An 18,448-nucleotide genomic window follows, 5' to 3' on the forward strand; every position below is an offset into this window, starting at 1 on the left:
CGTAATGCCTTCGGGGCCATGGCACGGCAGTCCCGACAATCCCGGGAGTCAAGGTCATTCTCCGGGCAGTAGAGGCAGACATCATGGGGGTCCGCCACCGACATATTACAGTGGCACGACCCACAAGACTTAAAGCTGGGCATCCCTATATGCACGAGGAGACAAGAGAAGGAGACAAAAATTCTCAAAAAAGTGGTAAAAAAATGACCGAGGTATGTACTCAATCCGGATCTGCGCTTTCGGAGCGAAAAAAGAAAGAACTAATGACAGCGTGCATGGGTGGCACCTAAGTACTCTCCGTGACGTCATCTCGGTGCTCGCGATGCCAGTGACGGACGCGGAGCCGCACGACGCCACCTACCGGCGCGCACGGGTACTGCTAAGCAGAAAAACTTTCCGGATCCAGTCTAACGCCTGGGGAATATTCTAAGGTAAGGAATCTATCACTAACGTGTCTCTTTCAGATACATGGATTACAACTTCAACTAGGGATATCCCAGACCCTAAATCTGGTAAATTGAGAAAACAATCAGGAATAGAGACTCTTATTAAAATTTCATACAAATCACTATTAAAACCCCATTTTTCCCAGCAATCTCCTGGGAGTGCTCCCACTCTTCTACACAAATACTTTGACTGTTTTTCATTATCTTCTTTTGACAACACATTAAGAAAGGCAAGAATCAAGATAAAAGCATGGAAGGGTCTACATACCCCTCTTGGTGACAGTTAGAACATGTACATCTTTACAGAAAGGAGGATTGCTTTGCAAAAGAAGTATGCATGTTCTTCAATGTCACTAAAATATCACTTTGGAGCTCTCGGACTTGCTGGTATTGTAAAAAGTAGTAATGAGTTAAAAAAGAAACAGGCCTAAAAACTAGCTGCTATGTCATATCTTACCACTTTCTCATTTTTTATGGCCAATGCTGTAAAAGTGTTCTTATGTTGTTAACATTTTTCAAATTGTGTGGCTATCCGATATAAAATGCATTGCTCCATTTCTTAAGATACAAAATAAAAATAAATAAAAGCATTCTGACTTTACCTTACGAACAACAAGGGCTTCATGGTTGAGACACTGCACAAAGAATCGTACGGCTCTGATGGGAAGCACTTGATCATCCCTCAGTAGAAGGGACAGAAGGCCAACACCCAGATGTTCAAATTTCCATGGGCTAAAAGGCAAAACATACACCATTACAATCAAGTTCTAGTCCTCAGCAAACAAATGTCTCTTTCTTTCAAAACAATCATATTCAACCAACGTATTCCTATGCAAAAGGATGCCTAACCACTTTCAAAACAATCATATTCAACCAACTTCTGCCTTTAGAAAAGGATTCCCAAAGTGATCACAGATTTACAAGTAAAAAACAAAACTAAGCATACATTCTTAATACATTTTTGGCTGCGCTCAACATGGCTAAACAGAATTCAATTTCTGGGCATATAATATATGGCTTGAAAACCATGTAGATGGGACATATGTTTCATGTTGCAGAAGGAAATGTACAATCCGGATTTACTGTGCCTATACGAACACAGAAATCCCACCAGTATGACAATATCTGTAGCTTATATTGTATTGAAAAACTGGCTTTCAGGACTGTAGGAAAGTAGGATCTGCTTTTTTGGTTACCCCACTTTTTGCTTGCTGTGATGCTGTTTCTCACTGGGATCCTGCTAATCAGGACCCCAGTCTCTGAGCTTTCTCCCATAAATTGGTATGGAAAGTACTTGGGTACATCCCAGATTGGACACTGATGTACACTTATCAGTCCCTAGTATATGGTACTGAGTTACCCGGGCATAGGGACAGCAGGGGTCACCCATGGGCTGAAGAATGTTATGTCACCCATGGGAGACCACTCAATTTGTAACTAAAGGCTTGCCATTGCAACTTGTGTAAGCTGGTGCTAGCACCACTTACGAAAGGAAAAATGCTACTCGCCAGTGTGCATCTGTTCTTGGCATGTAAAGCTGCAGAGTTACACACTATGCATAGATGCCCACCTAGTGTTGGGCCCGGATGTTTGCAGTTTGTTTTGTTGTAGAAAAGTCTTTGGAAGTCACGGGATAGGTGACTCCTCCTTTGGATGATACTGCGCATGGGCATCGGCTCCATCCCCAGGTTGTTTTTCGCCATTAGGGAAGTGATGGAGATGTACAAGAGGTAGTGATGTCCATGTGATTTGTATCTAATTAAGAGAATACTGGAACAGATAAAGGTAGCCAGGGAGGCAGGTGGGCGTGTGTAACTCTGCAGCTCTACATGCCAAGATACATACTGGTAAGTAGCCTTTTCCTTTCGAGGCATATGAGCTGCAGATTACACACTATGCATAGATTGTATAGCAGTACCCACCTTTAGCGGCGACCACCAGTATCTGTTGCAGTTGTTTGAAACAGAGTTTTTAGTACAGCCTGGCCCACAGTGGCTTGTTGTTTAGTTTGCACATCTACACAGTAATGTTTTGTGAATGTGTGCGATGTAGACCATGTGTCTGCTTAGCATACATCATCTAGGGGAATATTCCCTAAGAATGCCTCTGAAGCCCCTATTTTTCTTGTAGAATGGGCTTTTGGAGGAATTGTTAATGTACGTTTGGCTTTGTGATAACATATTTGTATGCATTTAACAATCCACCTAGCAATCCCTGTTTTGATATGGGATTGCCTTTATGTGGCGGTGAGAAAGACACAAAAAGCTGTTTCGTTTTACGAAAAGCTTGTGTCCTTTCGATATAGTATAGTAATGCTCTTTTGACATCTAAGGTGTGTAGTGCTCTTTCTGCGACTGTTTGAGGCTGCGAGAAAAATACGGGCAGCTCAACAGATTGATTTAGATGGAATGGTGAAATTACTTTAGGAAGGAACTTAGGGTTAGTATGAAAAACCACTTTGTTATGATGCATTTGCAGAAAGGGTTCTTGAATGGTAAATGCTTGTAGTTCACTAACTCTTCTGAGAGAAGTAATGGCTACTAGGAAAGCTACTTTCCAGGTTAGGAATTGCAATTCACATTTATGTAATGGTTCAAAGGGAGGTCCCATTAATCTTGTGAGAACCACATTTAAGTTCCACACTGGTGCAGGTGGCGTCCTGGGAGGAATTACCCTTTTGAGTCCTTCCATAAAAGCTTTAATAGCTGGTACTCTAAAAAGAGATAGATGTTGTCTATGTTGTAGGTATGCTGCGTTGGCAGCGAGGTGTAACCTGATAGATGTGTAGGCTAAGTTACACTTTTGAAGGTGTAATAGATATCCTATGATGTTTTGAATGGACACGTCTAAAGGATTAATTTGGTTGTTTTGGCAGTATATGACCAACCGTTTCCACTTAGCGGCATAACATGCTCTAGTAGTGGGGCGTCTAGCTTCTTTGATAACGTTCATACATTCTGGGGGAAGGTTAAGGTAACCAACCTCTATGACCTCAGGAGCCAGATCGCTAGGTTGAGCTGAGCTGGGTCCGGGTGTCTGATCTCTCCATGGTTCTGTGTTAATAGGCCTGGAGATAGGTTTAGTTTTTTGTGTGGTACTACAGACATCTGCAACAGCGTGATGTACCACGGTTGCCTGGCCCAAGTTGGAGTGACTAGGATTAGCGTTAGGGAATGTTGCTGTAGTTTGCTTACCACTAAAGGAAGTAGTGGGAGAGGAGGAAAAGTGTACGCAAATAGTTCTGACCAATTCATCCATATCGCATTGCCTTTGGATAATGGGTGTGGGTATCTGGCGGCAAAGTTTGGGCATTTTGCGTTTTCGTGAGTGGCAAAGAGGTCTATCTGAGGGTGTCCCCACATTTGAAAGAACGGATGAAGAACTTGCGGATGAAGTTCCCACTCGTGGATCTGCTGTGTTTGACGACTTAGCAGATCTGCTATAGTGTTTTGCACTCTTGGGACGTGTTGGGCTAAGAGAAAGATCTTTAGTGGTATAGCCCATCTCCATATCTGCTGAGCTAATTGAGAGCTGCAGAGTGCGTGTCCCCCCTTGTTTGTTTAGGTAGTACATAGCTGTCATATTGTCTGTGCGGACTAAGACAACTTTGCCTGACACTTGAGTTTGAAATGCTTTTAGGGTTAGAAACACAGCTAGCAACTCTAAGTGGTTGATGTGGAGCTTCTGTTGGGGTGTCCAACTGGTCTAGGATGGGTCTTAGAGATCCGTCCTTCTTTGGTATTAGGAAATATGGAAATACTCCTTTGTTTTTGTGATGCTCTGGGACTACTTCTGTTGCATTTTTCTGCAGGAGGGATATTACCTCCTGTCTGAGAAACTTTAAATGTTCCTGTGACATTGGGCGCTGCTTGGGTGGTATGTTTGGGGGGGGTAGATGTTAGTTCTAGACAAAAACCTGATTGAAATATTTGGAGCACCCACCTGTCTCATGTGATGTTTTCCCAGGCTGGCAGGTATTGTTGGAGTCTTCCCCTGACAGGAGTGGAATAGACGGGGGAAGGGAGTCATTGGGCAGGGGTAGAGGCAGAGCGGGAGTTGTTATTTTTACCTCTGCCTTTGTTATTGTTACCCCTGTAACCCCCCCTTTGGTAGCCCTTGCTGTAAGTGGACTGTGTAGGGGCTTTCTACGAAGTAGAAGCTGTGTCTGAAGTATATCCCCTGGTGGAACCTCGATAGGATGAGCGACAAAATGAACTTCTGGGAGCCTGCGACTGCAGGACTCCCATAGATTTGGCGGTGTCTGTATCTTTTTTCATTTTTTTCTACGTTGGGTCAAAATAGGTGTTGCTCATCAAAGGGCTGATTAAGAATGGCACTTTGTACCTCAGGTTTGAACCCTGATATACGTAGCCAGGCGTGTCTGCGTAGTAAAACACTGGTGTTAACTGCCCTAGAGGCAGTATCTGCTGCATCGAGTGCACACCTAATAGAGGTGTTTGTGATGTTTTTCCCTTCTTGGAAAAGCTTGTTTGCTCTATCCTTGTACTTGTCAGGGAGGTGCTTCATTAATGACTCTACCTCGTCATAATGTGCCCTGTCATAAGTGGTTAATAATGCCTGTGTATTGTCGAAACGCCACTTGTTTGCTGCTTGAGACGCTGTTCTTTTTCCTGATGCGTCAAGTAGCTTGGATTCCTTATCTGGTGGTGCAGCCTCCCCCGATGACTGTGAGTTTGCTCAGTTGCGTGCATTGGAAACTAAAAGTGAGTCTAATGGTACTGGACCTTTAATATATGCTGGGTCTGAGGGAGCAGCTTTATATTTTTTCTCTACACGAGGGTTAATAAACCGAGTTCTGACTGGGTCCTTGAAGACTTCAGGGGCATGTTTGATCACTCGTTTGAGCATCGCTAAAATGGATGAGGACCTTTGTGTATCTTCAAAGGTATCCATAAGGAAGTCTTCCTCAATAGGGTCTGTATGCATGCCTACTCCATGATATTGTGCAGCCCTGTGAATTAATTCATTAAACCCTATAGTGTCTTCAGGTGGGGAAGGCCTTGAGGGGTATAAGTCATCCTGAGGGACATTTGGGACATCTGGGGTGGTATAATCATCCCACGGGTCAGGGGATCCTGTAGGTGTGGCTGGGTCAGGTATGTTACCCCCCCATATCATCAGAACTATCATCCCTGTCTGGTATGATGGAGGATGCTGGGGAAAGCTGTGGTATGGGAGGATGTGGTGATGGAACAGGTGAGAGAAAAGGGGAAGGCAGTCTTAGGGGAGAGGTAGCCATGTCCTTCTTCTTTGAGTGTGGAGCTGGAGCTGGTGTGTCCAGTCGTCGCTTTTTTGAAGCTAAAATTAAGTGTCCAGTGATTGGATCCTTAGCTAGAGTCTTTTGAGCGGGGTCTGGATAAGGTAAATCCTCTACAAGAGGGTGATCTTTTGGTGCGGAGGAAGGCTTGGGCACCGAACTGGTTTGTTTTGGTTTCTTGACAATGTCTTTCACTGGGGAAGCAGGAGTCTTTTTCGGCTCCAAGGCTTTTTTCGTTTCCGAGGATTTTTTCGGAATCTTCTGCCTCGGAGCTGCTGTCGACGTAGTGTTGTTCTGGAACGCTGACGCCTTCTTCGAAGATGTCGTCTGGAATCGGAACTGAATACCTCCTCGCTCTTCGGTCCCGTATAGTCTTTTTGAAGCGGAAAGAGGCACAAGCTGAACAGTCCTTTGCCTCGTGCTCCGGAGAGAGGCAGAGGTTACACACCTCATGAAGGTCGGTGTGGGGAAACTTCGACCCACATTGAGGACACTTTTTAAATGGCGTCCTTTCCATGAGCTGGAGTCGAGGCCTAGGTAGGCCCGAAGGCCGTCGACGACGACCGGAATCGAGATCCTCGATGTTGAAGAGTAGCATCGACTGGAAAGCGTTCGAAACTAAGTTTTGGAAGTTGGTGTGGATTGCGTGCCGAAGGAAATCGGTTTCAACACGAAGCGCTGGAAACACATGCGAGCCCGGTGGCGGAAAAAACAATCTGGGGATGGAGCCGATGCCCATGCGCAGTATCATCCAAAGGAGGAGTCACCTATCCCGTGACTTCCAAATACTTTTCTACAACAAAACAAACTGCAAACATCCGAGCCCAACACTAGGTGGCCATCTATGCATAGTGTGTAATCTGCAGCTCATATGCCTCGAACGTATAGGTTTCCCTATATCTAAGGTCACTGCACTTAAAACCTATAGGTCACCCCTAAGGCAAGCCTTTCAATCCTGAAGGCAGGCTGCTTGGTTCGAAGTGGGAGGGTGCCCCTGCAGGAGCAGGACACCCCTACAACCTACGGAGTCCATTCTCCCGGGCTGCGAGCCAGTCCTATAACATATAGAGGGACACCGCATCATTACATGATGACCATCGCGAAACTGGCTGTAACAAACCCTATCATGCTTGGTATCACACAAGTTGGATTCATACCCTCACATCATAAATGGTGTGGGAGGTATGATTCCATGCACTGTAGAGCTCCTCCAGGAGGCCCTCAGTGCTATCAGTATCAGTCTTCTAGACCCGGACAGCACAACATGGCTGCTGCCGACCAGAGACACGATTCTGCCCTCCTGCTGCAGAGCCAAGCTCAAGCAGGGGAAGGCACAACAATAGTTATCCTGTCACAGTGAGGTGTGACCACCTCCCAGACAGGGTTTAGTGTATTGGGGCCGATTGGGAACGCTTGCCAGCACCACTCAGTCTGCTAGAAGGGCACACTTGGTGCCCTCCTTGCCTAGTCCAGTTCAGACCAGCTCAGGAAGCCTCTGGCTCCCGCTCTGGCACGAAACTGGACAAAGGACATGGGAATATCATTCCCACTGTCCAACCCCTCCCCTGGGAGGGAACCCTGAATCGCCCCAACCCTTTCCTTAGGGTACTTAAGGGTTTACCTGAGGGTGGGACACTAGATTCGTCGTGGGACAAGATTAATTTCAAGACACCACTTCTTCAACCCTCTGGGCACTCTGGACTTCGCTCTGGGCATCAAGCCTGCAACTGGGAAGACTCCTGCTGCTCCTGATCTCATTGCCCTGTTCGTCTGCTGCAACGTCCGTGCCTGTGCACCATACAGGAACCTTCCAAGGTCTGTGGGCATCCAACACATCTGAAGTAATCTCCCTTGAAGGGGAGGAGTCACTTCCCTGCATCTGCAGACACTTCAACTGAGCTTACCAGTACGCTGATCCTGGACTTCCACGGACTCCGAAAAGCTCAGCAACACAGGTGGTGGTTCTTCACATCCCTCGAGGCCTGCCCTGTTCTCTTCGCAAGTTTGAGGACAGAATCCCTTGTCGGAGCCACAGGAACTGAACCCCTGTGCACCGCGTCAACATGCAGTTGCAAAGGTTGTTGGCTTCCTTCCCCCAAGATCTTCGGGCTCCAAATAGTCCCAACCTCGAGCATCACCAGTGACCAAGATCTTCGTCCTCACCGCATCACTTGCACCGTGGGCCTGCATCATTGGTGAGCTGCTCGAGGTCCTCTTGCGACTCCAGTGCCTCCGGCCTGTGAATCCCAGCAATGTGGAATTCCTATAGCCCGACGCCCAGGACATATTGTTTGGGGTCAAGGGCAACAAGTTTTAATGTGTATTTTGTCCTTGGGACAAGTAGGCCCAACCCCCTGCAGCACAAACCCTTTGGCTGCCAGTTTGCAGTACCACGTTAAGGATCAGGGAAGGGTACTGCCTGTAGTTTAGTTAATATTTGTGTGCATGTGTTAATGCTGTTCAAAACCTGTATTTATGGTTCATTAATGGAAAGCCTTTATTATTAGGGAGCGCGCTCTAAGTAAATGTACGTTCTGACTGCACTACTGACAGTGGTTCCAGTATGAAAATGTGTACACACGGTTTCAAAGTTTAGCAACATGAGGCTATGCATGATGCTCACAGAATGCTCTCTGATTAGATGCAAATATTTGCAGAAGCTTGAAAGCAAGATTAATGCTTCTATGCTTTCAATATAAAATGTTCCTAAAAAATGAGTAGGGAAATAACATTTTGCTAAACTACTGTAAAATTTCAGGTACCATTTCTTTGCAGCATCATTTAGTAAAATGTGCCGATGCATGCTAGTATTTCCCAAAAATATTCATATTGGAAAATTTGTGTAACCAGTTTCAATAAGATTATGGGAAACAAAAATAAACAAGCCTTGGCAAAGCCAGAAGGTCTGACATTGGTGGTCAGCTTTTTAGTTTTGGCAATGTGTGACTTGTTTTGGCATGGCTTTTGTAAAACCTTATTGATGTGAGAGCTGCCAGGCCCTCACCATTATAACAAACATTGGCAAGCGCAAAAATTGTTTTTGGTCTCAAAAACGCACACACTGCCACATTAGTTACTGGCACTGAACAAAACTACTTTGTGTACTGATATGCTCCTTGTGAAAGAGCAGAATGCTGTCACTCACAGTGAAGTCAGGCGATTCAGAGAGAGAGAATTTTAATAAACACAAAAGGTCATAGTTAACTCCAGACCAAATTAGGGGCCTAATTATTAAAGAAAGTCTCAAAAGTGCACCTTTGGTATATGGCTTTCGTGAATTCACAAGAATTTACATTAGTAGTGCAAGAAATTGTACTTCTACAAAATATTTGTCAACTGCATTTTAGCATGAGCAAATATGCATGTGTAGATTTGCTCATGTGAAAACATGGATGTTTGAAAGTTCATTTTCCCTCCAACTACTTTTTTTCCCAACTTTGAAAGAAGGTTTACGTATGCCACTCTCAGGAGTAAATTTCCAACATTTCTCAGTATGGGAAAGATTAGAGAAGATTTGTTGAAAACCCTAAAATATGCAAGTTAGTAGGTTTGCACAGACACAATAGGGCATTCCAAGCCTGGAACGACTGCTTACCACCATCTTCAGTCCCAGTATGTGGAGCAGCGGAAACGTGGCAACCTAAAATGATTACTAGTATTCAAACACTACTATGGGATATGCCATGGCATAATCCGAGGGGCTATATAAGAGCTCTTAAATAATGAGATTGCTGCCATAATATGTGGCAGCACTACATGGCACCAAAGGGACAAGTGGATTTTGTTACAGGACAAGTAGATTTATGAAGCAACCTGCCCATGGACAAGTAGATATTTTAATAAATTCCACACCCCTGGAGTCCTCTTGGGGGTCAAATTTTAATTCTGTGAGCTCCCCTGATTGCTCAGGGCCTGCCCTGACTCCCCTGCTTGTGGTTAGTCACCTGGACCTTGCTGGTCGCAACAATGCACGTTCTTCACTTTTCACGTTGCTTGAAGTTACCAAGGCTTGTTGGTGCTCCCGACGAACACGACCACTCAAATCTCGACATCCTAACGTGCGTCAGCTCGTGAACGGCTCCTGGTCTTCGACAGTGTCGCCTGATCCTTAAAGCTGCAGCTCCAAGGTCACCGCCATCTCTCCTGCAACACTCAACATTGGTGGGTGTTCGTCTTCCATGCCTCCTGGTCACACCTGAGTGGCATAGACTCTGTCACCTCTGCTCGCAGGTACTTCTCTTCCTAAATCCACCTTTGAGTTCCACCGGACACTTTCACCTTCTCCAGCAGAGGCACCTTCCTGAAGTCCTCCATTGGGTTTGACTGTGGTTTCCAATGCCACTGTACACCTATGCACCCGGTTTCCCTGGTGTAGGTATCCTGGTTTCTAGAGTATTCACGGGTGGGGTGGCTCTCCAACCTTCTGTCTTCCACAGGGTTTCTTTAGGGTCCACTGGGAAGGGTCCTTCTTCTTTAAAATTGCAACCGCGACTTAACCATTGACTTGCATTAATCCCGCAGTCATGTTACCACTCTGCCCATGGCCTCCGTGGGGCTCCTGGTCACTTACCTTGGGTCCCTGGCACTTCTACGTCTTCTGGGTATAGTCTTGACTCGAGTCCTAATTCGCATACCACTATTTTAGTATATAGTTTGGTCTCCCCTTGGCGACCACTGTGTATTCCGTGCTACTTACCTGTTTCTAATGAAAAGTATTGTGTGCATTGTATATGTCTCCGGGTAGGAGATATCGGTATGTATTAGAGTCTTATAATAAATACATATTTTTATAAATACACTGTGCTGCTCTTTTTCAATTAATCTATACCTATAAGATTATGATCTGGTAAAACAAGCTGCTTTACAATCCTTCTGAACTAAGCCTGAAGGCTGCTCTCCACAGCTACCACTTAGAAAGCTTTCTTAGGTTGTCTTAGAGCACTAAAATCACCATAAGGGTTATCTGGATTGGTGCAAGGTGCCCCCTTACATAAGTGTACACCATAAACCAAGCCAGCTTCTCACAGAAGGGCATACCCACTTTCCAGGAGATCCAACACCCAGATATCTGTAGTAAAAGACCGCCAACTACGTAGAAAATGGGACACCCATAATCCCAGTGACCAACATCCTCTTCGATGACCTACGTCTGGGTTCATGGCGCCGCTTCTTTTCATGCTTTCTTGATGACTTCGAGGTATGCGGAGTTTGCGACTTGGACTCCGACCCCTTTTCTGCTTATTCGCCTTGGCAAAAAACAACTTGGCCTCCATCTTTTTTTAACCCCTTTACTGCTAGGCCTTTTTCCCCACTGTGCTAAGCCTTTTTTGAGCTATTTGGGGTAGTTCGGGCTTAGGCCCCTGTAACTTTTTGTCCGCATAAGATAGCCACGCCTAATTTGAGCCCTTTTTTCCCAACAACCTGAGTATTCTAAAGTTACCCAGGGTTTGTGGATTCCCGCAAGAAACTAGCCAAAAGTCATTTTTAAGTGGGTGAAAAAGTGCTGAAGAAGAAAGTGTCTGTTTTTTCCCCCTGCAAATGGTATCAACAAAGGGTTTGTGGTGCTGAAATCGCCATCTTCCCAGCTTTCAGGGACAGGCAGACTTTAGTCAGAAAACCACAAATGTGTACACAGTTTTGGCATTTTACTGGGACATAGCCTATTTTGGCTACTTTTTGTGCTTTAAACCTCCTTCCAGTTAGTGGTAAAATGGGTGTGAAAGCAATAATGGATCCCGGAAAGCTATACATTTCTGAAATGTAGACAACATTCTGAATTCAGCAAGGGGTCATTGGGTAGATCCATCAAGGAAAACAGTCGAAAATAAGAAAAATTGAAAATGAGTTGAAAAAAACAGCCATTTGTGCCAACGTTTTCACTTGTAACTTTTTCAAAGTATGACAGATTTTTGTAAGCAATATACTGTTACACCCGCTGGACCCTTCTGGTTGTGGGGGTATATAGGAGTTGTAGGTTCACCAAGAACCCAAGAAACCAAGAGCCAATAACTGAGCTGTGCCTTGCAATGGTTTTTCATTGTGTACCGGGCATATAGCAATTCATTTGGTAACATTTAAAGAGTGAAAAATAGGTATCAAAGACACCTATGTATTTCCGAAATGGGAACAAAATATAGAATTTAGAAACAGTAGCTATTTACACATCTCCGAAATTGTGGGTACCCATACTAGCATGTGAATTATAGGACATTTTTCAAAGTGACTTTTTTTTATACATTGTCTTACATTTGGAAGGCAGAAATGCATAGAAAGTCAATAGGTATTAGCAGTTGCTCTACATTTCTGTGTTCTCATAAGTATCCTGATAAATATGGTACCTCACTTGTGTGGGTAGGCCTAATGCCCGCGACAGGAAGCAGCCCAAAACGCAACCTGGACACACCACATTTTTACGGTGAAAACAGACCCTTTTTTGCAAAGTGCCTAGCTGTGGATTTTGAACCCTAGCTCTGCCGGCACATAGTGAAACCAAGCAAACCTACACGTTTTTTAAAAGGGGAATCCAGGATGGGGTCACTTGTGTGGCTCTCACCAAGTTCTGTTACCCAGAATCCCTTGCAAACCTCAAACTTTGAAAGAAAAAAAAACACATTTCCCTCACATTTCTGTGATGGAAAGTTCTGTAATCTGCATTGATACGCAAAATCACACCCACCCGAAATCCCCAAAGTCTCCTGATAACAATGGTACCTCACTTGTGTGGGTAGGTCTAGTACCCATGGCAGGAAACAGACCAAAAGGCAACATGGACACCTTACATTTTTCCAGTGAAAACTGACCCTTTTTTTGCAATGTGCCTAGACGTAGATTTTGGGTACTAGCTCAGTGAGCACCGAGGGAAACATAGCAAACCTGTACATTTTCGAAAAGTAGACACCCAGGGTAATCCAGGATGGGGTGACTTGTGTGGCTCTCACCAGGTTCTGTTACTCAGAATCCCTTGCAAACCTCAAACTTTAGAGAGAAAAATAAAATCCTCATATTTCTGTGATGGAAAGTTCTGGAATCTAAGGGGAGCAACAACCTTCCAGAACCTAGTGAGAGCCACACAAGTCACCACATCCTGGATTTCCCTGCGTGTCTAGTTTTAAAAAAATGTATAGGTTTGCTAGGTTTCCTTAGGTGCCGGCTGAGCGAGGGTCCAAAATCCACAGCTAGGCACATTGGCAAAAAAGGGTCAGTTTTCACTAGAAAAATGTGATTTGTCCATGTTGCGTTTTGGGCCATTTCCTGTTGCTGGCACTAGGCCTACCCACACAAGTGCAGTACCATTTTTATCGGGAGTCTTGGGGGAATCTTGGATGGTGGAAGTTTGTTGCTTCCCTTCAGAACCTGGTGAGAAGCACACAAGTCACCCCATCCTGGTTTCCCCTTGGTGTCTAGCTTTAAAGAATTTACAGGTTTGCTAGGTTTTCCTAGGTGCCGGCTGCGCTAGGACCAAAAATCCACAGGTATGCACATTGAGAAAAAATGTCAGTGCCTAGTGGGCTTTCTGCTGTAGGGGGGGTGGGGATTTAAGGCGGGGAATTGGGGGCCATTCTGTCATGAGCACCGAAAGGGTTAAGGCCTTCGGATTCATGCACCTGCATGACTAACACCCCTCGACGTTGTGGTCAGACAAGGGCCACCATAAACAATCCTCATCGGGGTCAGTAGTTGACATATGACCCCCCACATTCCCTGAAAAGCTTAAAACCGGACTTCTTCTGGGGAGCCATGGCACTGATACAATTACAGGCAGAACCTGTAACAAAGAAACTCCCCGAAATGGAGCCCTGGAAAAAAAGTTACGCGTTGATGGTGCGAAAAAAGGGAACTGACATCAGCACGCCGGTGAGGTCTTCTTATGGCTCCGAGGACATCACGCGAAGTTGCGTACTGACCCGTTCCATTGCGACGTTGTCGACGTGGGAGAGCAATGGAAAAAAGTGTCTGTGGATTGCTGCGCTTGGGGTCATTCTAAAGGTGAGGAATTCACAGGCAGACGTATCCATCTGAAATCCAAAAGTGGATTACTGCAACGGAGACGGCCTGTAAAGTCCAGAAGGTCCCACAGAAGCAGTGGGCAGCTATTCTGTGGCTCTCCTTTGCAGATAAATGTAGAGACTAACTACTGAGAGCGAGAGAAGAGAAGAGCCTGCAGACAACCATAAAGTTTTAAAAGAGGCACCTTTTGAGAGATTAGGATGTACTTGCGAAGAATACAGGATTATGTTCAGGGAAACCCAGAAAAGCTCCTCACAAGACTGGGTTGCTTTAATTGACTGTTCAGTTAAGGCTCTGGAAGGCTGGTTAGACGGTAGTAATGTGCATGACTTTAATTGACTGTATAATTTGATCATGAGAGAGCACATCCTTAATAACTGTGTGTCAAAGATACTGCACCAATAACTTGTGGATTCTGATCTAAACTCTCCCCAAGAATTGGGAAAGAAGGTAGAAAAATGGGTATGCACCAGGGTGAGCAATAAGTCTCAAGGCGGGGGTGACCAGAAAAAAGAAAGATAAATCTAATGTCCAAGCGAAAGATGGGGAGAAACCTAAAGATAGCAAGAAAGAGTCTTCTTCAGGTCCACAAAAATCTTCCTTGTTGGCTGATCACAATCCTCCTCATCTACTAATACTAAACCCCTTTGGTGCTTTGTTTGTAAGCAAAAAGGCCATAAGATGTCTGATCCTGGATATCATAAGAAAGGCACCTAGACTGCTACTACTCTTTCTAGTGCCCCTAGCAGTAGCACCAGAAAAAGCAAAACCCAACAGGGTGTAGCTGGGTTCAACATAGGTCCCACAATTAGCTCTGGCCTAGTAAGAGAAGTCAATGAGGCTCTCATGATAGAGGGAGGGTGGCATTGACCTTGCATCTTGGGCTGCCTGGCCTCCTAATAAGAGGAAATACAGGCAGCATCCCATCATCAAGGGTATTGAAGCAAAAGCTTAAAGGGACACAGGTGTCAGTGTCACTATGGTCACTAAGAAACTGGTGTCATCTGAGAAATACTTACTTGGGCACATTTACCAAGTAACCAATGCAGACAATATAAATAATAGCCACATGGGGGCCTTGATCAATCTCAGCTGGGTGGTGCAGGAGGGAGGGGGTTTACTGGTCCTAAAAAAGTTGTGCTATCCTCTAACATGACATACTTGTAATCTCTGAGAAGGTGTGTGATATCTATAGCACAAGTCAAGAAGCAGGAAGAACAAGGAGCAGTGAAGCCTGAAATAATGGCTCAGACTGCCACCAAACAAGAGAGGTAGGAAGGTTAAGAAGTTATCCTTCCCCCAGAATTCATGTGAATATCAGTCTTTTCAGAAAGATGAACTTGCTCCTTGTGAGGGAACTGCCCCAGAGGAGCTTGGACCTGACAGCGCAGACCAGCCGGGAGCAGGAGGAACCTCCAGGGAGGAATTGAGTCTGGAGAGGAAATCCTGTCCGTTACTAGAAAACCTCAGACAGCAAGCTGCTACAGAGGCAGGGGATCTCAGTGGGACCCACAAGGTCTATTGGGAGGATGGACTCCTTTATTCTGAGGCTAAGGACCCAAACCCTGGTGCCACCAGGAGGTTGTTCATTCCTCGGAAGTTTAGGGAGTTCCTCTTTACCCTAGCACATGACATACCCCTTGCAGGGCATCTTGGGCAAAGCAAGACTTGGGACAGGCCTGTCCCACACTTTCACTGGTCCCACATGTCTGAAGAAACCAAGCAGTTTTTTCGCTCCTGTGTCACCTGCCAAGCCAGTGGTACGTCAGGTGGCACTACAAAGGCCACCTTAATCCCACTGCCAGTGGTTGGGGTTTTCTCTGAAAGGGTATGGATCAATATTGCTGGTCCCCTAGACCCTCCTACAGCATCTGGGAACAGTTATATCCTGGTCGTTGTGGACCAGATACCCATAAGCTATTCCATTTAGGATCACTACAGCCCCTGCAGTGGCCAAGGCACTCTAAGGACTTTTTTCCAGAGGGCTTTCCTAATGTGGTGATGTGAGTCCAAGGTGCACACTTCATGGCTGGCTACCTAAAAGCCATGTGGAAAGAGTATGGTGTTAACTACAAGTTCACTACACCATACTTAGGAAGAAGAAACATGGCAGCATGAGGTTTTCTATCCCGGCCCGGTCTTCTGGAACGCTCTCCCCCATAGCATTAGAACAGCTGCTTCTTACCTGATCTTCCGCAGAGCTCTCAAGACCCAGCTCTTTTTACGCGCTTTCTCCCAATAACCGGCCTCTCTCTCTGCTCTTCCCAGCCTGTTCGTCCTCAGCGCCAAGAAACCGCTTGGTATATGAGCGCTTTATAAATGTTTTAACTTCAACTTCTACCATCCACAGGGTGACCGATTCAACGAAACCCTTAAAGGTATGATCACGGGACTATCTAACAAGCTCAGGAGGAGATGGAATGTCCTATTACATTGCCTTCTTTCTGTCTACAGAGAGGGTCCACAGAAGGGGGTGGGCAACAGCCCATTTGAACTTTGTTTGGACATCCAGTTAGGGGTCCAATTTGTCTAGTGAAGGAGGGATGAGAGCAGTTTCTCAAACCTCCTAAGCAGGGCATTGAGGACATGAAGAAGGCCAGCAGAAACCTGGAGGCCAGCCAACAACTTCAGATGTTGTAGCATGACCAAAAGCCTGTTCTGACTGTTTACCAGCCAGGGCAGAAAGTATGGGTCTTTGAGCCTGTGGGACCAAGAGCACTCCAAGCTATGTGGCGTGGCCCACATAACATCCTGGAAAAGAAAGGTGAAGTCATCTACTTGTTTAGTCCTGAGGACTCCTAAAAAGCCACCACAGGGTGCTTCATGTGAAGAACTTAAAGCTTTACTTTGAAAGGGCTGACATGAGCTTGGTCATGGCTACTGCTGAGGGGTGCAGGGGAAGAGAGTGACCCTTTACCTTATTACCTATCACATAATCTTGTTGGGGCTCAGTTAATGGATTAGTCTTGGCAGACAGCCTCACTGACCAACAAAAATCTGACTGCAGACAGGTTCTCAGTCAGTTTCCAGAACTATTTTCCCTGACGCCAATTCAGACTACCTGGTGTGCACATGAGGTGGACACAGGTGGTAGTCTGCCTGTCAAGAGTAAAATCGACAGGAATCCTGAGCATGTCAGGCCTTGCATCAGGACAGAGGCCCAGAAGATGCTGGGGTTGGGGTCCATTGCGCCTTCAGATAGTCCTTGGGCTAGTCCAGTAGTCCTTGTGACAAAACCTCATTCCCAGGGAGGAAAAAGAGAAATGAGGTTGTATGCAGACTAGAGAGGCCTCAATGCAGTCCTATCCCCAGGGCAGAACAGTTGACAGATATTCTTGCTTCCGCCAAGTATCTCAGCACCTGTGACCATATGCAGGCTATTGGCAGATCAGACTCACAGATGCTGCAATACCCAAGACAGCATTTTCAATCCCAGGAGGGCACTTCCAGTTTACTGTAATGCCCTTTGGTTTCTAGAATGCACCGACCACATTTCAGAGGTTGGTGTATCAAGTTCTGTCAGCATATGTTGATGCTATAGCGGTCTTTAGCTCCACCTGGCAGGATCACCTGGTCCATCGCTGAAATGTACTTGAGGCCCTGCAGAAGGGAGGGATCGCTATCAAGGCCAATAAGTGTCAGATAATGCAGAGCAAGGTTGTATACGTGGGCCACCTGGTGGGTGGAGGCCAAGATCAACCTTTGGAGAGCACAATCCCAACCATTGTGGATTGGGTTACTCCTACTACCCAGACTCAGGGCAGAACTTTTCTGGGCCTGACTGGGTACTACAGAAGATTTGTTAAGGGGTATGGGTCCATTGTGACTCCCCTTAACGACCTCATCTCTAAGAATAAGCCTAAGAAGGTGAATTGGACAGTTAGCTTTCAAGAGGCCTTTGATACCTTGAAGAAGGCCATGTGCTCAGCTCCCATTCTGCAGAGTCCTGACTTCTCCAAAAATTTAGTGTCCAGACAGATATTGCTGAGATAGGAATAGGGGAAAAGACAACAGGAGTATAGCCCATAGACCAGATTGAGATCTGGGTACATATGTGAAAGGAGCAACAATATCTCAACTGGATTTAATTTGAAAGCAGAAACATTTGTATGCACAAAACATTACACAAGATCTGGACATGAAAGAGAGACACGAGATTTCAATTTGATTTAGAAGTGCATATAGCATCATATATTAAGAAACATATTCTCATCAAAACAATCTGGGAACCAGTTTTGCAAACAACAGTTTGAAGAAAAAGCACCAGAGACATAAAATGTTTAAGGCAACCCAAGGGGGCTTAGTGTGCTACGTGATCGTGAGACAAACGGTGACAGCGCAAGTGACTTATGGGTGAGAGAACAGTGAAGGATGCAAATTAAACAAGAATGATACACAATATATACAAAGTAGTTGGTTCCTCTTTGGTGAATGAGTATTTACAATTAGTATTGGAACCAAGGGGTGTGTTGCGCCATAGGTTGCGCTGTTTCGTGGGTCGGCGGCGTTTCGATCCTATTGGTTTAGGATCTTCATCAGGACCGGGTTGCCAATTGAGGACGGTGATCTTAGGGGAGGTGCAATCATGGAGCCCGTAATGCCCTAGATGTATCAGGGGGAGAAGGATGGTTGCAACGGTGTACCATCCTGGTAGAAGGTCAGTAAATGCAACAGTGGGTTCCATGTAAAGGACCCCTGATCGGGAGCCGGTAATAGG

At 45.6% G+C, this 18,448-nt stretch overlaps 1 protein-coding gene across 2 annotated transcripts in view; it reads right to left on the reverse strand.

The window, feature by feature from the left end:
- Positions 1-18,448, reverse strand: part of PSME4 (proteasome activator subunit 4) — a 1,411,622-nt gene that overhangs the window by 715,504 nt on the left and 677,670 nt on the right. For both annotated transcript variants that reach the window (XM_078649478.1, XM_078649477.1), the window contains one exon: positions 1,049-1,178. In XM_078649478.1, the coding sequence (XP_078505604.1) occupies positions 1,049-1,178 (130 nt within the window). The remainder of the gene's footprint in view (positions 1-1,048; positions 1,179-18,448) is intronic.

Source organism: Lissotriton helveticus, chromosome 6 (genome assembly GCF_964261635.1).
Source record: "Lissotriton helveticus chromosome 6, aLisHel1.1, whole genome shotgun sequence".
NCBI classification, from domain to species: Eukaryota; Metazoa; Chordata; class Amphibia; order Caudata; family Salamandridae; genus Lissotriton; species Lissotriton helveticus.